The sequence below is a fragment of the Anastrepha ludens genome, chromosome X (genome assembly GCF_028408465.1).
Source record: "Anastrepha ludens isolate Willacy chromosome X, idAnaLude1.1, whole genome shotgun sequence".
NCBI classification, from domain to species: Eukaryota; Metazoa; Arthropoda; class Insecta; order Diptera; family Tephritidae; genus Anastrepha; species Anastrepha ludens.
Window position 1 is genome coordinate 96,043,436 of NC_071503.1, and position 19,748 is coordinate 96,063,183.

The 19,748-nt window shown below is 33.2% G+C and overlaps 1 protein-coding gene across 1 annotated transcript in view; it reads right to left on the minus strand.

The window, feature by feature from the left end:
* Positions 1–3,058, minus strand: part of LOC128869666 (apolipophorins) — a 29,272-nt gene extending 26,214 nt beyond the window's left edge. The window contains exons 1-2 of the mRNA XM_054112249.1: positions 2,927–3,058; positions 2,319–2,401 (exon numbers count right to left, since the gene is read on the minus strand). Coding sequence (XP_053968224.1) covers positions 2,319–2,391 — 73 coding nt within the window. The 5' untranslated portion in view covers positions 2,392–2,401; positions 2,927–3,058. The remainder of the gene's footprint in view (positions 1–2,318; positions 2,402–2,926) is intronic.
* Positions 3,059–19,748: the final 16,690 nt, after the last annotated feature.

Here is a 19,748-nt window from a genome sequence, read left to right on the forward strand (position 1 = left end):
AAAAGGGAATTTCTGTGCCAGACATCACTGTAGTTCCGAAAGAGAGATGTGACTGCTCGAAGGAGAAAAAGAGAACACACTTGGAAAAAATTGAAATAAAGCGAAGAAATGTCACACACAAATAACACACGAACAATCGCCGACAATGTGACCAGATTAAAAAAAGAAAGGAAAATAGAACTGAGTGAATTACTGAACTAAAACTCCGAGGTTAGAGAACAAAAAAAGCTAAATTAAGTTATGATAACCAAATGCACTGAACTAAAACTCCGAGGTTAGAGAACAAAAAAAAGCTAAATTAAGCTTTGTTAACCAAATGCACCAGTGCGGCGTCACGAGAATCAGCTGATATTTTCGAAGATATTTTAAGAGCAAAGTAACGATACCAAGATAGGCGTCACCTTATTTTTCTCCCCATCGTGGGTACAATACTTCTCCGAATACCCTATGACGTAGCAGCCGAAGTTAATCTCACACTTTTGCTTCGGATGGCCAAACTTTTATCAAGAAGCTATATCTGTGAAACACCCATCACGAATATGTCCTATTCTGGATTTTCGAACTTCCCAGGAGCCCGAGTCCCATAAATATTCGTATTAGCTTTAAGATACATTTCTCAGAAAAATGCGATCATTAAGATTTTCATACCTGGATCGAAAAAATATCTAATTAAAAACATTTAACGAATACATCGTCCCCTTAGTATTAAAATAGCCTATAAATTTTTTGATGTTTTGAGAAAATGAATTTCAAACTTTTTGTCGAAAGTAGCTCTCACTCAAATCTCGTTGTGTCTGTAAATATTTATTATTTTTTGACTGACGTTTTGACCCACTTTGTGGAACTAGAATTTGACAAAATTTTGACCTCATATAAAATCGACGATGGAGCATCCAAAAATTCAATAAAAAAATAATAGCCTATGAGCACATAGGCTATTGTTATACTAAGGGGACGACATATCCCCTCCCTCACAAATCATTGTAAGAATGACATATAAATTCTTGCCCTTCGAAACAATGATAGGTATTTAAATTATCCAAGTCCAGCCATCATAAATACTTTTGCATCTTAAAATACGACGCGCGTAATAGGAAACTTTTACAGTGGGAGTTTTGTTCGTTGAGAAGAGACTTAGCTCCTCAATGGCCACGCAGCTCAAAAAAAGAATTAATGTTTACTTTAATATAGGTGTAAACGTTGATTCTCAAATAAACGTGGTAGTCTAACACTTTAAAATTAACAGTAAACTTATGACTGGATACATTTGATCTTGTCCTTGTTCATGCAACGATATTGATGAGTTCTAAAGGAATTGGAGGGCTAAAGGGATAGAGCTCTGCTGCTTGAAAAGGAGATTGACGGTGTGTTGGTTATTTTAAAACGATGTCAATAATTAAGACAGAGAAGAAAAATGTGAATTATTTTGAACAGATGAGTGAGTTCACCGTAAAGGAAACTAAGTGCCATTGAATATTTTACGATTAAGGTAGTAAACACACACAAAAACACATTATATTGAATGCCGTGTAGCAGAAAACATTGAAGCCATTAATTGATTTTCAATTATCATTACCGGCGAAAGAAGCCTTAAAGATTCCTGATGAGATATAAAACTAAATTTCAATACTTCGGTCCTGCCTATCGCCGGTATTGAACCTTAACAAGGTGCCCAATAGATAAGTGCTGCTGAAGAGACTCCCCTTTTTTGTTTTTTCTGTCGTCTTTTCCAAGTTTTGGCTTATTATTAATACCTGGTAGGTGGTAAATTTACCAAGTTTAAAGCCTCATCGTTAAGATTAAGACATTTCATTCGTAATCATACATAAACATAATAGAACCTAGAACCCTTTTGGGGATATTACTAAGCCTATTTAAATTCCAATAAAAAGACATGTATTCGTGCGACCATATTTTGCACTTTACGCCATGCTCCTCACAGCCGTATTTTGTTAAATGCCTCAGATGGCAATCTGCCGGCTTCCGGAACTTCGTTTTTTTTTTGTTTTGTAGCGACTTCGATGTTCAGATATCGATCACAGTCGGGTAACGAGAGTTAAATTCTGTCGTGAGCAATTGCAAAAACAGACTCTTCATCTCATCAGTAATTTCAACCGCTATCACAGTTCAGCAGGGTGGCGAGGTACTCCAACCGACAAATGTTTCTTGGGATTTTATAAAAATTTGACAACTTTGCCATATTTTCTTACCATAAGGATATTATTTTTTTAGAAATTTAACCTGTTTGTAACATAAATTAAATTGTTATATAGCTACATATACATACATATATTTTAAGCGGAATTTTGTCAACTCACCTGCTTTGACAACACCAACAACCAAACTAAAAAACAGGACGGCATTTAGTAGGGAAGGATAAATTATCCTCATCGTTCGAGCTCTAATTTGAAAAAAGATTAAAGAACTTGTTTTTAAATTGCTTTTGGAATCTAAACAAATTTTGCCTTTTAATCACATAATATGAAAAAATAAATAATATTGTAAGGCATAACTTTAATACTCGGGTTTCTCACTTTAACTAAAACATATTAAAAAAAGGGTTTGTTGATTTTAAGAGTCGGTTTTCTCATTTTATCCAGTTGTTATAATTAACACCATTTATATTGATATGGTAGTTTTTTCTATATACTTTAGAAATAATATATTTTGATTATAGTATATGTATTAACGTTTTTATAGCTTCTTCACACACTTTTATTTATTTTCATTGCTATGTTTTATGTATCCATCGTGTCCACTTTCAGGCTGAAGTTTAAAACCACCATAACCCGACAATAAGGAAATGTTCGCAAGATTATTTGAGGTTGGCTACTGTTTTCTTTTTTATTATCCTCAACCAGGAGTACAAGTATTCACTTATCCGAAAATCCATTTATATATGTAAATGATTATTTATTATGTATACCTTTGGACTTTCTGTATCACTATTTTAATTATAAGCCTGATACAACTTTTGCATTCAGATATCTATAGATTTCGGGGGTATAGGAATTTCACAAATAATAGGCTGGCCGCATTCACCGAATGCAACGACAATCTAAAAGTAAGTCATAACTTTGTCGCTTTGTATTCCTTATATAGACTTGCTGTCTCACAGAAAATATCTTAATGAAATAAAAACAACAATTCATTGGTGAATATAAAATTGAAGTTAAAGAATTAGAGCCTGGCACTGTTGCGCCTGTCATCTGGATCTGTGCTTGTGTGTAGATCTCAAAGTGAGAACCAATGTGATTAATACCCATATTCAAATTTATGTAATGGTATTAATATATTTCTACATGCATATATGTATGTACATGTATACACACATTCATGTATGCATATGTTGCTTTCCCTTGTCAAGGGGCAAATCATAGGGCTGTGTCTAGTCAATGCCTCCTAAAGCGATTTCCCTGGGGCTGATGTTCCGCTCTTTATCCATGTTCGTATGTATGTAGTCATGTGTGCGTATGGGTTTGCGTCCGCTTATCATCTCAATTAAAGTTAATACTAATTTGTGCACACTAAAACTCTTAAGGCTGCCGGGAAATGAGAACCAGTGAGGCATACATAATACATTGATATTCGTTTCGGAGCTCAATAGCATACTAATATTTAACGCTCTCACTTCAGAGCCAGCTTTAAAAAAAGTACAGCGCACCTCAATATTAAAAAATAGGCGTATGTATGCATATACATATATATGTTCTTAAGTATTCTTGAGAGAATTTATTTACGAGTGTACGTATGCGAGCAATGAATACTATTACAATATATATATGTATGTACACAAACTGATCGTATCGAATCATGTCTATGTGTACATATTATACACCCATATGTATTTGAGTATGTGTTCATGAGATCAATATTTCCTATCAACACACACACCTCTGTCGATACATTAAAATTAAATAAATGCTATATGGAGACCACCACTAACTGAAGGTTAGTTTTAGTTAGTTAGTTAATTAAGCATTTTCGGCATAAAGTTGTTTACGTTGTGTTGTAAAAACTTATTTACTAATGAGTGGACAGTATCACATCAGAGAAAATATCCCCCCTTGCAACATCGGTCAGCACAGCTACGCGCAGGGCTATAATCACAAATCTTCATTTGGAATATATAAAGCAAGACCAGTATGGAGGGTCTTTGCAACCGTTGCCGCATATTCCAATTAAAGTCCAAATTAGAGGTGCCATAACTATAACGCCATAAATTTGCTGATCGAACCAATATATGGGCAACACTGTAATCTATTATAGGTGACATGCTATAATTCCGTAGTCATAACCATAATGCTGAAAACAGTGAACACCGTACGGAGTCCCTTACCGCAGTCCCTTACCGTGCACAAAAACTCACCACCGAGAACAACTGCGTTCTTTTAATTACATATTTACACAATACATCGGTTTGTGTGCGTATGTGTTTGGTTGTATCAACGTTGTCATTGATATTTTTGCTTACACACTTTTTCACACATCCGCGTTATCAGTTACAATTTTTCATTGTTTAATAAACCAAAGCCAAAAACCAACAAATGCAAATAGTTCATTTATCTATTGTATAATCAACATTATTCAACAGTATTTTTAAGCTATTTTAACAAAAATTATCATTTTTCTAAGTTTATTTTGTAAATGATTTCGAAATGTACTGCTTGGCAACACTGTGTGGTGAGAGAGCAATCAGCTGAAAGGTGATTACGGGATTTTTTAAAAATCGTGAAATAAAATCTACGGTACTACGATACGGAAGGAAGGAATTTTTCATTTACATGCGGTTCTCATTAGTTTGATCGTAACAGCTGACAGGGGATTGCGTTTACGGTGTTCACTGTTTTCAGCATAAGCCTAGAGACCAATGGAATTTTGGTTTTCACCGTAACCATAACCAGTTGCATTATGTTGCGGTGCGTTACATTGTGAATTGCTGCATTGTGGCATACATGTTGTTATCTTTTATTCAGTTTCTGCACTTCGAAATGCACTTTTAATTGTTGGCATATGTATCGTTACGGTTAATGCTTTGGTTTAGGTTATGACGTTATGGTATGATACCTCTACTTTGAGCTATAAATATCGTTATGGTATGGCGCCTCTACTTTGAGCTTAATCCTTGAAAGATAAATTAGTAAAAAAGAGCCGAAATTTTCTACTTTTTACAGGCGTTGGGGACAAATAGTTGTTTCATACATCAATTCTGGTGCGAGTGAATACAATAATGATGTAATCGATAGATCTTTCTACATTTTATACAAAATATAAAATTGGGAAAATCAAATGAACTGAAACATTTGCTATTAAGCTAATATGTATGTGCTTAAAGAAGATCTGCAATACAATAAACAAAATAAATTTTGTTTTTAAATAACAATTTTTTTATTTTCATCTTATTTATATTCATCTCACTTATTTGAAAATTCTTCTCTACGCTTTTGCGTTTCAGTCTCATATCATACACAAGCATTTACCCCTGCAACGTTCGCAAATGTTCATTATAAAACGTAAACATTGCGAGTAAATGTCACGTCAGGTAACTATCGTACGGAGTTGCCTACTGAACAAGCCTGAACAACTTCGAAAGCCGTAATGCCTGGAAGGAGTGTCGTGGAGTTCAAGCTTAACTGAGAAAATCGGGCATGAGCTTAAAATTTAGCTTTAGGTTACTACATGTTTTGGCTATGTATCGACTTTACGCCATTTTTAAACTCCGCATTAGTCGGAAAATCCTGAGTGGTAAACCTAAATATACGAGTATATTGTGAGCAAATATAACACCCAGATTATATAAGTAGATAAAGGTATAGAAGGAGAAGCAAAGTAACAAAATAGGTGCTTTCTCCCATCTTTATATAGGGTGGGTCATGTAAAATTTGCTTTTTGAATCGGCTATAAAAAGAAAACAAATCAATATTTTTTCAAACTTTCTTTTTTAATTTGAAGATTGAACATTGTCATTTATGAATGAAAAATAATATCGTTCAAATGACTGCCACGACTGGCTTTACAGTAGGCCATTCGATCAACCCAATTTTTAAGCACATTTTCGATTGTTTGGGCTCCAATTTCATGAATGGCAACTTCGATTTCGTGTTTTAAAGCATCAATCGTCTCTGGATGGTTCGCATAGCATTAGTCCAACGGGCTTAAATCACAGCTCCGAGGCGGCCAATTGATATCGGAATTTCGGCTGATTATTCGGTTTTCAAAAAGTAGCCAAAATTTCGAGTGTAACTTTGGCAGTGTGACAAGTTGCACCGTCCTGTTGAAACCAAATGTCGTCCATGTCATCCTCTTCAATATTTGGAAACAAGTCGTTGAGCATGTCACGGTAACGCTCGCCATTTACTGTAACCGCGGCTCCTCGCTCATTTTCGAAAAAAATGGCCCGATGATGCCGCCAGACCAAAAACCGCACCTAACAGTGACTCGTTGTGGATGCATTTGCTTCTCTACAGTAACGAGTGGATTTTTTGAGCCCCAAGTCCGACAATTTTGCTTATTGACGTAGCCACCGATGTGAAAATCAGAAAAAAGAAGAAGACTCATCACTTTGGAATGGGTTTTCAATATTTCCCAATTTTGTTGAAGCGTATAGCGTCCCATTTCGTAAATGTCAATCCTTTAAGTAGATTATGAACACATTTGACATGTCCTTTGTGTTACCATTCTCAAAAAAAATAGTTCAAAAAGCAAACGCTATATGGCCCACCCTGTAATTTAGGTATGTACGCTATGAGTGATATGATCGAAGCCATGACATGAAAATGCTATTTGACCTCATGATAATCTTAAAAAATGCCCTTAAATGTTTCCCTGGTCATAACAATCAAGAAGTAATGATTTTATGGAAATAATAAAAAGTATTCACACGATTTAGGGCAGCTCTTAGTTAGTATACTTATGCATATGGTACAAGAGAAAATCAGATTTGGCTGAGCTTGGAACGCAAAACACCCAAAAGAAGGATGTATTTACACAATTTTTTTTACAGGAAAGTAAAATACATAAATAATTAAATTGATTTTCTGCTCAGTTGGATTTTTCAATTAAGTCACTACATCATTTGATAGCTAAAATGTATACTACATACTTTTGAATGTTACACATGTATATACATATATATATGTATGTATTTATACAAATGATTTTTCGATAAGCAACTTCACAATCCTATCTGGGAAACAAGTATTGAATTCTCTTTCTTCAACAGAAAAAATTACAGTTCATCAAACATAGGCTTCTCTGCGATCTAACAATCAGTCCTATTTCGTGATACACCATCATGTTGATATACTATATGCAGCGTAATTGAGTAAATAAAATAATGTTTTTATTATCGGTGGTAATTGTTAAACTTATTATTTTTTAGTTCAAGATAATATTACATAATATAAATTATTTTAAACTTTACTTTTCTTTAGATTTCAAGCATAACTCACAAAAATAAATGACATATTACAAATTCAACAAACAGAAATTATTCGCAGTAGGTTTTGAATACTTAAACTTCCGCTCTGAGCTTTTTGGAGTCATCAAGTGATCCTGCTTATTCATATGAGATTCCGTGTCAAAGATTTTCATTCGCAGTTTCAAAATTTGTTCCTTTAAAGAAATCAGTGGCCAAAGACAAGCTACCATGGTTTAATTTTAGATTATACATATATAATATATAATTAGTGCGTACACCCCTCTTGGGTGCTTGGCCGAGCTCCTCCTCATATTTGTGGTGTGCGTCTTGATATTGTTCCACAAATGGAGCGACCTACAGTTTCAAGTCGACTCCGAACAGCAGGTATTTTTATGAGGAGCTTTTTCATGGCAGAAATACACTCGGAGGTTTGCATTGCCTGCCGAGGGCGACCGCTATTAGAAAATTATTTCTTAATTTTGGTGTTTCACAGAGATTCGTTCACTCTGTGAATTCCGAATGGTAATCACGCACCAACCCATTCGGCTACGGCAGCTGCCAATTCTAGGTTAGTGAACTTAAAAAACACAAAAAATAAAGCTTTCAAAACGTTTAAGCTCAGTAATTTAAAGTAAGACTATGGACAATTTCTTAAATTAAGGAAGGAGTTCAACTCCTTTCAAAATTTGTTATTTACACAATATATGCTATCTATTGAAACGAGACTAAAGCCCAATTCTTCTAGTTTCTAGCATTTCATTAAAAGCAAAAGAAAAACCACTGGTTTTCCTGTTAGTTTAGAATTTGCTGGAAATGTTTCTGATAACCCGATGTTCATGTGACTTGGTTGATCGATTTTTTTAGAAAGTGTATGATAGATATGACACCACGCTATTTCATACCATACCAACTTCGCCTTTGCAAACTATCAGTTCCTTTGAGGTTGGTGATGTGCTTCTAGCGATTTCTAAACTTAAGCCCAGCGGTAGATCAGGTAGTGACTTTACTACTAGCTCGTTCTTTATTGTTGATTTTCAAAATGTGTTTAAATAACGGAACTTTCATTGGTTAATGGAAACTTTGCTCGATCAAACCAGTCTATAAATAAGGTTATCGGAATGACGTCTGTAGCTATAGGCCTATTATCAAGCACACGCTATTGCTAAGTTATTCGATCACATAATACAAATGACGTTATTTGATCACATAAATAAGGCTATACTCATTGCCAGTATGGCTTTGTCGGCAGGTCGTCTTGCTCTAATCTCGTTTTACCTACTAATCAAATGGTAAGTGCGTTTTAAAACTGTTCCCAATTAGACGCAGTTTATACAGATTTTTCGAAAGCCTTTGACAAGGTAGACCACTCAATACTTTTGTATAAGGTGGATCACCATGGAATTAGAGGAAATCTCTTCAAGATCTTTCCCAGTATCTGGTATACCGCAAGGAACTCATTGCAAGCCATTGCTGTTTACAATCTTTATAAACAACGATCTCGCATTGAGTACTGTTAATTAATATGGAACCCATACTTCGAGATTCATTGGATTCATCGAAAAGATACAAACAATTTTAACAAAATTACCGTTGTTTAAAACGGGCTGGCAAGATTATTCTGCCCCTTATATATAAGTAAGTCGACGAAAATTACTTGGCTTACAGTTATTACATTATAGGCGAATATATTTCTCAATAATCTTTGTCTACAATATCATTAATGGTAATATCGATTGCTACGAGTTATTAAGCCAATTTTAAGCTATACTTCTTTTTATAGTCTAAGGATTAATCGTTTTTTGTAACCTTTTTAATAAAACAACTAATTTAATGAACCTCTTACAATCTGAGCGATTGTGTAACAATTATTGTAACGTCATTAATTTTAATGAAAATATTGTAAAATTTAAGCTTGGTCTGTTTGCAATACATAATTAACTGAGTTAGTTTGTAAAAACATTTTCTGTAGACTTAAGTAAATAGATAAAATGTACATATTGCTCTCCATATTATTACATTATGGTCTATTGTTAGACTAAAAGTAATACTCATGTTATATAGGTTAGTCTTCGTCAAGTTGGATGTTGGATGTATATGTTGGACGTTAAACTTGGAAATCGACATTCGTCCAGCAGCGCCTGAGTGAATAGTGTGCACATCAAATGCTCAGAATGATGAAAGGAGTCCATCCCTATGTCCGTCTGTCTGTGCGCACCACAACTCGAACAAAAATTAATGTACCACCTTGATAAAAAAGTTCGGGGATATATTCCGAAAATTAAAAATATAGGTAAATGTATTCCTTAAAAGTGATATTATCGCCTTCAAAGTAATCCCTTCAACTGCCAGCGTTTGATTCAGCTCTCAAAACATTTCAGGTATAGCTATCAGATCCGCTTTTTATTTTTCCATTACCCCTTCTCGGCTATTAAAACAAGTTCCCTGTTGTTGTCTCTTGACTCGATCAAACAGAAAAAAATAACAGAGAGACATAACAGGTGAATTCGATGGCTGTTCGTTTCATACTCTTCGTCAAAAATTACGGATAATGATGTCACTGTGCGATTGTGCGTTATCATGGTGCAACATTTACGAATAGTTTTCCCACAAATCCTTTCATTTTTGTTGAATTGCTTGACGTTAAGGGGACAGATACCTATAATTTTTATTTTTTTTTCATAAAATGTTAATAGGTAGATATAATTCTTTAAGAATATGTCAAAAAAATTTTAGAACTTAAATTTAAGTATTTCTTACATTAAAGATCGTCAACCGTGACGACTCTATACTTTGCGTTCGAGCGCTGGAAGAGGTATAGCTATGTATTCAAACTTTAGACGCGCGTTTTTCAAAACTATATGTAAAAATAGTAGGAAAATTCGCCCCAAAATTAATTTTTTTTAAGCATTTTATTCCGCGAATTTTTTTTTTCATTTGTTTTTAGTTCATATACTCGTAGAAATTATGACATTATTAAACAAAAAAAATTTTGGTTTTTTGTATTCAGGTCACTGACGCCGATGCTATAATGCCCGCCGGCTGAGAAGCCCCGCTGCGACCTTCCTGGAAGAATTGATTAAAATAAAAAACAAAATTATATTATTTTAATGTATAAATAGACTGTATGCCAAAATTGAAAAAAATATATTGACTTCTTCATTTTAAATAATTTTAATGAAATTCGGGGAAAATATGGCCGTTTACAGGTATCTGCCCCCTTAACGCCTCATAACGCTCAAATAATAGTCCTAATTGACTCTAACCTTCTGGAAAAAATTCGTGATGTACATTACCGTTGTAATCCATAAAAACCGTGAGCACCGCTTTCTTTTGTAACTGAAACGATCTTGGTTTATTCGGAGTTCTCCACTCACTTTCTTGATGTCTGGATTGCATGCACTTATAAACCCACGTCTCCTCTCAAGTGATGATGCATTTAATTAATGTTGGGTCGGATTAAGCCAAAGAAATAATGTTTTTGCCGATATTAACGCGGTGCCTTTTTTGTACGAAATTCATCATCCTGTTTTCTTTAAGTATCATTACCAAAACAGTTTTCAATATTTATAAGCATTACGGAACATTGAATCCATTGCTGACGCAACATTTAATTCAAACTCGTTGTTACAAATCCATTTGTAAAACTATAAAAAATCTAAAACACGTGAAGAGGTAGATTTATTCAAACATAACTATTAACTTTTACTAACGTAAAGCCTTGGCGATAAAATTTTGGTTGGAATGATAACTCAGATATAGCAACCTAACGAAAAAAATAACAGAGCTCAAATTAATTGATTTAGAGTGTCTCCTGACGGTTGTTCCGGGAACTTTTTGATCAAGGTGGTATTTCATTGAAACTTGGCACACCTATTAATGTTAGCCCAATGAAAAATATGAAAGTATAAAGAGTCATTCGTTATTCCCCTTTTTAAAAGCCGAAGGAGGTAATCTATAGAAAACAACAGGGGTGCAGGAGCATGCTATATGCCAAAATTATTTCAGGTGCTTTTTCTAACCAAAGTTTTCTTTTCCCAACACTGGTTTTGTAAAAGCAAATGGACTATTATCAATTTTCTTGAATTCACACCTTACTTCTCAAACAGCTTTAGAGAAAATGTTCCTAGTGATGTATTATATGCTGATTTCAGTAAAGCATTTGACAAAATATGTCACGCATTGCTTATTTATATACTCGATCTTTTTGGTTTTCAGCGTTGTTCTTAAAGTTGATCTCTTCCTAACTATATTGTGCTTCTAGCATAATTGAAGTTTCTTTAATTATTCCAGAATGTAAATATATTCCAATGTATTACAATGGATACCAAACTTAATTTATAAAGCAAGATCCATAAATCGCTTTTTAAAACTCGAGTAAGACCAATGTTGAAAGATCGTCTGGACCTTGAAATCCCAAATTTACATAGCTAACCATTCAAAAACAATTTTTACTTTTTACCTTACTTTGCCACGCAAAAGTACATTGTCCATCACATTCGTGGAAGTCTTTCAGAGTGTTCAGCTTTTTTAATTGAGAAAGGACTTTACTCTTAAATTAGTATCTTCCAACTGGACTGAAACGTACTTTTTCTTTTCATTTTGTACTATGAAGTCCGCCATTTCAGAAGCATGCCTTCAGATAATGCTACTGCGTTAAGATAAGGCAAATGGTATTTCTTATTATCAGCGGTTTCTCTTTTCATGTACTCCGTTCCTTGCAAAACACAAAGTGTGTTGCGCGAGTACTAGGCCACTCTCCACTTCCCGCGACCATCTCACCAAGTGTTATGAGCTGCCGCAATAAAGGTCGTTTCATCTGAACGCACTCTAATCATATACTAGAAATTTGTATAGTTTTATGCTTACCACAAAGCATACGGCCGCTTGTGACCATATCCTCAAATTGAATATTTCGGAGTGTTTTAACTAAACAGCCCTCTCCTTTTGCCACAAAAAATATTATACATATGGGTTAGTGTCGAATTTCAAATCAATTACTTTTTACGTTTAAAGTTTCATTCCTTTGTTAATTAAATGAAACAATCTACCTTTATTAAAACGCTTTAATTAAATTTTAAATTATTTATTTATACGAGTATAAGAAAAAATTAGGGATATTCCTCGTCGTTTCTTGTTCATCAACAATTGCTCTCTTACATGGATTTATTCAGAATTTAATCCCAAAAAATGTATTTTCTTGCTTACTTATTGATTCTAATATCTTCATGTTATGACAAGAAACCTTATTTCAATTTCTTAAATAAATATTTTCTTCGAAATCGCAACGTAACATACAATACAAGGTTATCATATTACATTAAGTAGTAGTGTGTAGATACTTATAAAAAACTACAATTGTAAAACAAAACTTGCGAAAGAGGAATGTTATTTTTTAAAGGGATGTCTTTATTTGTACAAAAGCTATTAGCTAACAACTATTGCTTAATAAGCCAAAAAATATATCCTAAACGAAATAGAAACTAAACTTTTCATTAGCACTTCTGTATTTTCCAAACTGTCCTGTACCTAGTATAAACTTTCCTTTTTACGAGCGTAATTTTACAATATTTTTTTATTTAATTTGGTTGAGTATTACAAAAAATAGGTTGAGAGAAAACAAGTCCTATTTAACAGACCATAATCATTATTTTACAAGTACTTTATTTAACATTATACCTATGCATAGGTAGTTAGGTATGTATATATAGTATGTATACGTTTTGTAAATTTAATACTTCTTTCTAGTTATAGATTGAAGCAATGCCCCGTTTTTCAAATTATGTACTATATTTGTTTAACGAAACTTTTAATCTAGAGCAGGGCTTGTGACTCTTACGCGCCAACAAAAAATAAGCATATTCTTATATCATTGAATTTGAATATTTTTATATTAGTTTTACAAAACGACAAGAATTCTTTTTACAATTATCTTACTAATAAAAACAACTTAAAAGCGCAACTTAACAAATAGTATAAGTTTATCATAATTAGTTAAGCAGTACATTTTACAAAAATTAATCATACTCCTTTTATTTTCTGAAGGGGTTACTAAAAACATTCTAAAAAAATTAGGAACGAAGAAATTCTTAAAGAACTTTGAAATTTTCATATCCATGTTCAGTAAATGTGCTACTAATACTACATAAGAACTTTTGTAACCATATTATTTGTGTGTATGTAATTCTGTAATATTTTATTATTTAGTTAGATTAACTTGAATGAGTATTAAACAAACTTGTTGTAGAGAAATCAAATCCTATTTAATAGACCATAAGAGCTATCTCACAAGCACTATATAATGAATAATGTAATAATAAACGTAATATAAGTTCTTATTAGGTATGAATATTTGTGTATACGTTTGTAAATTCAATAAATCCTTCTTCATGAGTTGTTGATTGAAACAATCCTTCATTTTTCTCATTTTAATGTGCACGTCGAAGAAAATATATAAGTGTATTTATGTGAAGACTCTGTGTACTCTATGTTGTGTACATATATAAGTAGTTGTTATGCAGACAATCAATATACATATAAGTTTTCATATGTTCGAATTTGACTTCTGTGACTCAGTGAATTTTTAGAAAGATATATGATATTCTATCTATTTAACTATTAATTAAAATTTAAGTTTTATAAAAAATTGTGTATTGCATGGATAATTTTAGGCACTTAAGTTTTTAGAAATACATGCATCCACATTCATTCTTCGATGAATTCCATTTGGCTATTGATTGCGTTCTTCCTAAGCGTTTAGTATTTGATTTTACTTTATTCTCATTTTATAATATTTCATAATATTTTCTTATATCCATACTAGTATTTAGCTTTTTGAATGTATAATTATTTCTTAATTTATTATTAGGACATTATTGTTTGGTTTATATGATTTATTATAAATGACTACGTATGCATTATACTTAACACGACAAAAAGATTTTAAATATAATATCTCTCAAAAAAATATCTTACCAAAAGATGAAAATTATGTAACCTGCCTTCGTCTTTTTACAACAACGACAAGGATGAGTAAGTGCAATTTAATGCTAATGAAGTAAGCGAAGTTGAACTTAGAAAATTATACAATAGTGCGGGAAGCAAGCTTAAATTAAAGGCTTCATTTAAGAAACCCAGTTTCCGTAACACTAAGCCTTTAAGCTCAATATCGTATATAACTGTATATAGAATGTTTAAATTCGTTTATTCGTGGTCCAAAAGATATAATTTTAAAACACAAAGAAATACTCTTTGGCTGTCAATCACTTTTTCCCAATAACACCTTTGGTTTTGACGATAATGCTTCAGCCAATTTAAAAAAAATTTCATAAATTTTATACAGGTATCCCTCGTATAACGCGATAGCTGCGTTCCAGAAGAATTGCGCGTTATGTAATTCCGCGTTATCTAAAACATAGTTTTCATATAAATTTGGGGGTAACGTTCCAATAGGTTTTTTTTTAAATAAAATGCATACAAAATAACAGATGCACTTACAATACTAAAGTTCAGACTTTCTTATACAATTAAAAACACAAGATACGAATAATAATGCATATATACATACATATTTCAAAATTCAAAAAACAAAATTTAAATAATTAATAAAAAACTAAAACAAATTAAAGGTTTATTAAAAACTTTATTGTTATTCTTCAAACTTCATATGGTAATTAATCTGTTTCACTGTCTTCAAAGATCTTTGCACGTGGGCGTTTTGGGGGAGCAATAGCATCATCAGAAGATATTTCTTCAACATAGTTTTTGCTATTGGATAAGAAACTAGTTGTGGGACCTTGTGGTTCTTCTACTGGTTTTATAATTGCAAAATCTGTTATCAGTTTTTGGTGGGTGGTTTTTTTAAGCTCCTTTTCTCTGGTATACTCACACATGTTGTGAAGGCAAAAAAGGGTAATTCCCGGTTTACATTAAAAATACATTACATATTATAAATATGTGGTACGCAAATTAGTGTTACCAGATTTTATAATTATGTATTTTCCCCTTCACGTTATATAAGCCTAAATTTCGCGTTGTACTGAAACCTAATTTTTCCAAATCGCGTTATATCGAAACCGCGTTGTATGAGACCGCGTTATACAAGGGATACCTGTAGTTAATTCTTCCACTTAACAGAGTGGGAGGTCTAGCATTAAGGCCTACCCTTACCATATTTCATATTTCTCTTTTCCTAAGTGAAGGTAGACCATATACAAAATATCATAAAAATTGGAGCATGCTACTATTTTTGGTCCCCGCTTACATGAAGGTGTCAAATTGTAGGACGAATGCTCAAAAATAAAAGTTACACGCATTTACCAAAAAGCGGGTGCGGCACCATTCATTTTCCAAAAATTTGGGCATGGATATTGACCTATCTCACAGAAATAAGTATTATATATGTGCAAGGGTATTTGCAAATGAAAAACTATAAAGATAAAGAAGCAGGAGAAAGGTTCAACCAATAATTTTTTTATATATTTATAATATTTAGGAAAAATAGGAACAAAAAATTATACAACAAAAAGTCAACTTGACTAAACTTATTAAATTAAAATAACTTCATGTGAAATAAGTATATGTGCATTGGCTTTTCTTTACACTTTTTTTTCAACGTTTCTAAAACTTTCGATTTACTAATAATTAATATGTTTTTCATTTTGAGAAAGAACATTATTTATACGTTTAGGCTTAGAGTCTGTCAAGTTTTGAAGAGTGGGATAGACTATCTTATCCGGTCTTTGATTGTCTCAAACTACCGACCATTTTTATAAATACGGGCCGACAACATTCCCCAGAGATCCTCAATTGGTTTAAAATAGGGACTTAGTGCTGGCCAATCCTGAACTGAAATTTTTCTTAACGATAGGAAGGCCTTAGTCAAACGAGCCGTATGGATTGGAGCGTTGTTTTGCTGGAAAGCCCAGTCGTCTCCGTATATGTTTCCCGCAAACTCAATGAGAACATCCTCTATTATTTCAACATAGAATTCTGCGTTGGTTCTTGTCGGAATAAAACAAATTGGAGACTTTCCACCATGTCCGAAAGTGGCCCAAATCATCTAAGACCAGCTACCGTTGTTCCGCTTATGGCGCGTTTGCCGTGGTTGCCTAAGGTCCCGCCAATATTTCTGGCAACCATCTGGACCATCTAAGTTGAACTTTTTTTCGTCCGATAATAAAACGTTTCGGAATTCGTTAGCACATAATTTATATTTTCCGGCAATTGCTAAACGAGCCTTAATGTGGAGTGCCAATAGTCTTGGTACCGGCTCCCGCAAACAATAATTAAGTGTTCTGTCCTCGACCAAAATTTGATGTATTCGTCTATCGGTGACCTTAAAACTTAAATGGTGTTTGATTTTCTCGCAAGACATTTCTTTTTGAGCAGCCAGCCAACGAATTTCTCGTTTGCATGTGCTGTCGATGTTAGTTGATCTGCCGCTTCGGTTGAGTTGACCATATGTTTTTGGATTTTTAAGAAAGTTGCTGATGGTATTCCTATGCCGATTTACTCTACCAGCGATTTCATAAATACTTTTGCCATTTTCGCTTAGATGCAGACTTTGGCATACTAAGCAAAAATGTACCGTTACTATCAACAAAGATATGGGTATAAAAAACTTTGCACATATACTTATTTCTGTGAGGTATTTCTCCCATTTTCAGTACGAAACTTCCTTGGACAAGGAGTAATGTATGAACCAAGTTTAACTGAAAAATAATAATTTGGTCAAATTATCGTGCGAACGGACAAACGGACGGACATGGATAAATTGACTTATCCCATAGCTCTGAGCCTTTTTTGTTATGTGAACAAAATTTTAATACCCTTGGACACAAGTACGGGTATAAAAATGGTAAAGGAAATAAAACAGAAAGTCTTGGATAGTCAGCTGGCTGGTTTTCCAACTAAAAACTAAGCTTATTGATTGTATATGTATCGTATTTAGTTACGCTACGTGGCGCACATTAACCATTAGGGATTTATGAAATAAGTTAATAAATTAAGGCGAAGCTATTTGGTCTTTATAGAAATCCAATTATTTATGATTATATTTCAATTATGAATAAATATTTTATTATAAAGAAAATGCAACCTCACGACTTTTTACACAAAAAGATTGTTATACACTATATTACATACAAGTGTATTATGCAATTATGAGTTTCTAAAATACAATAAAAATACATAAATCAATAGATTTGGTATTAATTAGGTTGACAATATTAGGAATAATAATGCTATGTGAAATTTAATAAAAACGCAATGTTTAAGAAGGTATTGTAGCTGGTCAATTGTAATTATGGTGCTTAAACCCAAGCTCTTTCTCCTGTTTGTGGTGTGCATCTTAGTGTTTTTCTACAAATATATGGGCCTATAGTTTTATGTCGCCTCCGAAGCTTTTCGATGGCAGAAATACACTCGGAAGTCGAACGCTATTAGAAAAACTGTTTCTAACATTTGGTGTTTCATTCCCCGGGCACTACCGAGTAGCATTCGGTTACGTACATATAGTCCGGGAGCCACAGGTCATCATTTCATGCCGATTGATTTAATTCCAATGGATGACGAAATCAACCGAAGCATTGAAAATTCCGTCCGCCGCCGAGATGTATGAACGCAATGATCCTTTCTTGCTTCGGCTGACGGTCTTTCCACCGCTATAAACGCAGCTGACCATCATTAGTATATTTTCATATGTGTCCAAAATTATGTAAAAAAATTTCAATTGGCATAAAGTAGTTTTACTTTTTAATTTATTTTACAAGCCCGCCTGTTCAGCGGACGTATTTTCCCCCCTCTACGGCGCGGCTAACTATTTTTTTTATTCTACTAAATGTCAACAATACACAAAAAAAATTTCAGCCGGTGTTAAATGAGTTGTTAAAAATTTTGTTTCGACACGTTTCGCAGCATCCCACGCACGTACCCACCGCTACTGGACCAGTTGATGGTTGGTTTCGTCATTCATTGAATGGCATGTGGCTTCAGAATTAAAATCAGTCGGCATGAAATGATGAGGTCAAAATGACCCCTGGCTCCCGGACTAAAAATTATGCAAAAAAATTTCAGTCGGCATAAAGTAGTTTTACTTTTCAATTTTTTTTACAAGTTCACCTGTTCAGCTGACGTGTTTTCCCCCCTCTACCGCGCAGCTGACTATTTTTTTTATTCTACTAAATGTCAACAATACATGAAAAAAATTTCAGCTGGTATAAAATGAGTTGGTAGAAATTTTTTTTCGACACGTTTTGTACCCTCTCACAATCACACCCACCGCGGGTGCGCCAGCTGACGTTCACTTTCGTTACTCATGAAAGCTAAATCACAAGTATAGTCAAGAATTTAACGGTATAAAAACGCAGTCCAAAATCGACTCCTGGTTCCCGGACTAATAGTTCAAATTCAGTAGTATAATACCAAAACTCACTCTACCTGTCACCTCTCTTTCATTTGCTTTCGAGTACAAATAGAATTGTGCATCAAAGAGTATGTTAAATCAGACAAGGGGTATAAAAGCCTTTAAAATCGAAGTGCGAACAGAAACAAGTTAATAAGTACCTGCGAAGCGCGCACAAATGCAGTTTATTAGTTGTATTTTATATTATATTATTTATTATTTATATTTTATTTTACATATTGTAAAATTTATTTTTAGGTACGATAAGCTCTATCTATGCATTTTGACTTGCTTACAGTTTTACTTAAATATATTAATGAAAAACTATTTATTTATTCTTACTGAGGTACGGACAATGCATTGGCTTAATGGAAAAGCCGAACTTGTATATTCTTATAACTTCTTATTATGATTCACGTACATATAATATTTTTATTTGTTAATAAAATAATACCTAGCCGAAGGCCCCGGCAGCCAGTGCTTATTTCGTAAATGTAATAGTTATTAATAAGTAATTGTTACTCTTTTAAATAAAACAAAAATAAATAAATATAATAAAAGCATTAACATATTATATGGGACTATGCGTAAATGGCTATATTTTCTTTGTTACAGAAATATACTTATCAGTAAATATATGTGTATTATTCAAAATTATTATTATATAAATTATGTACATACATACTCCATAATTTCTTTAATAGGCCACGATGTGCATTTGCTTTAATATTATAAAAACAAATTATAGCGCATAAGCGACTACTCGTTGAATGCTGCTAAGAGGGATATAGTCATATATGGGCCACTTGAGACACCTCCTTAAAGACATACTTACATACATAAACATAAAGACATACATAAATACATAAACATAAAGACATACTTGCATGCATAAATATATAAATACATAAATCCAAATAAACACAC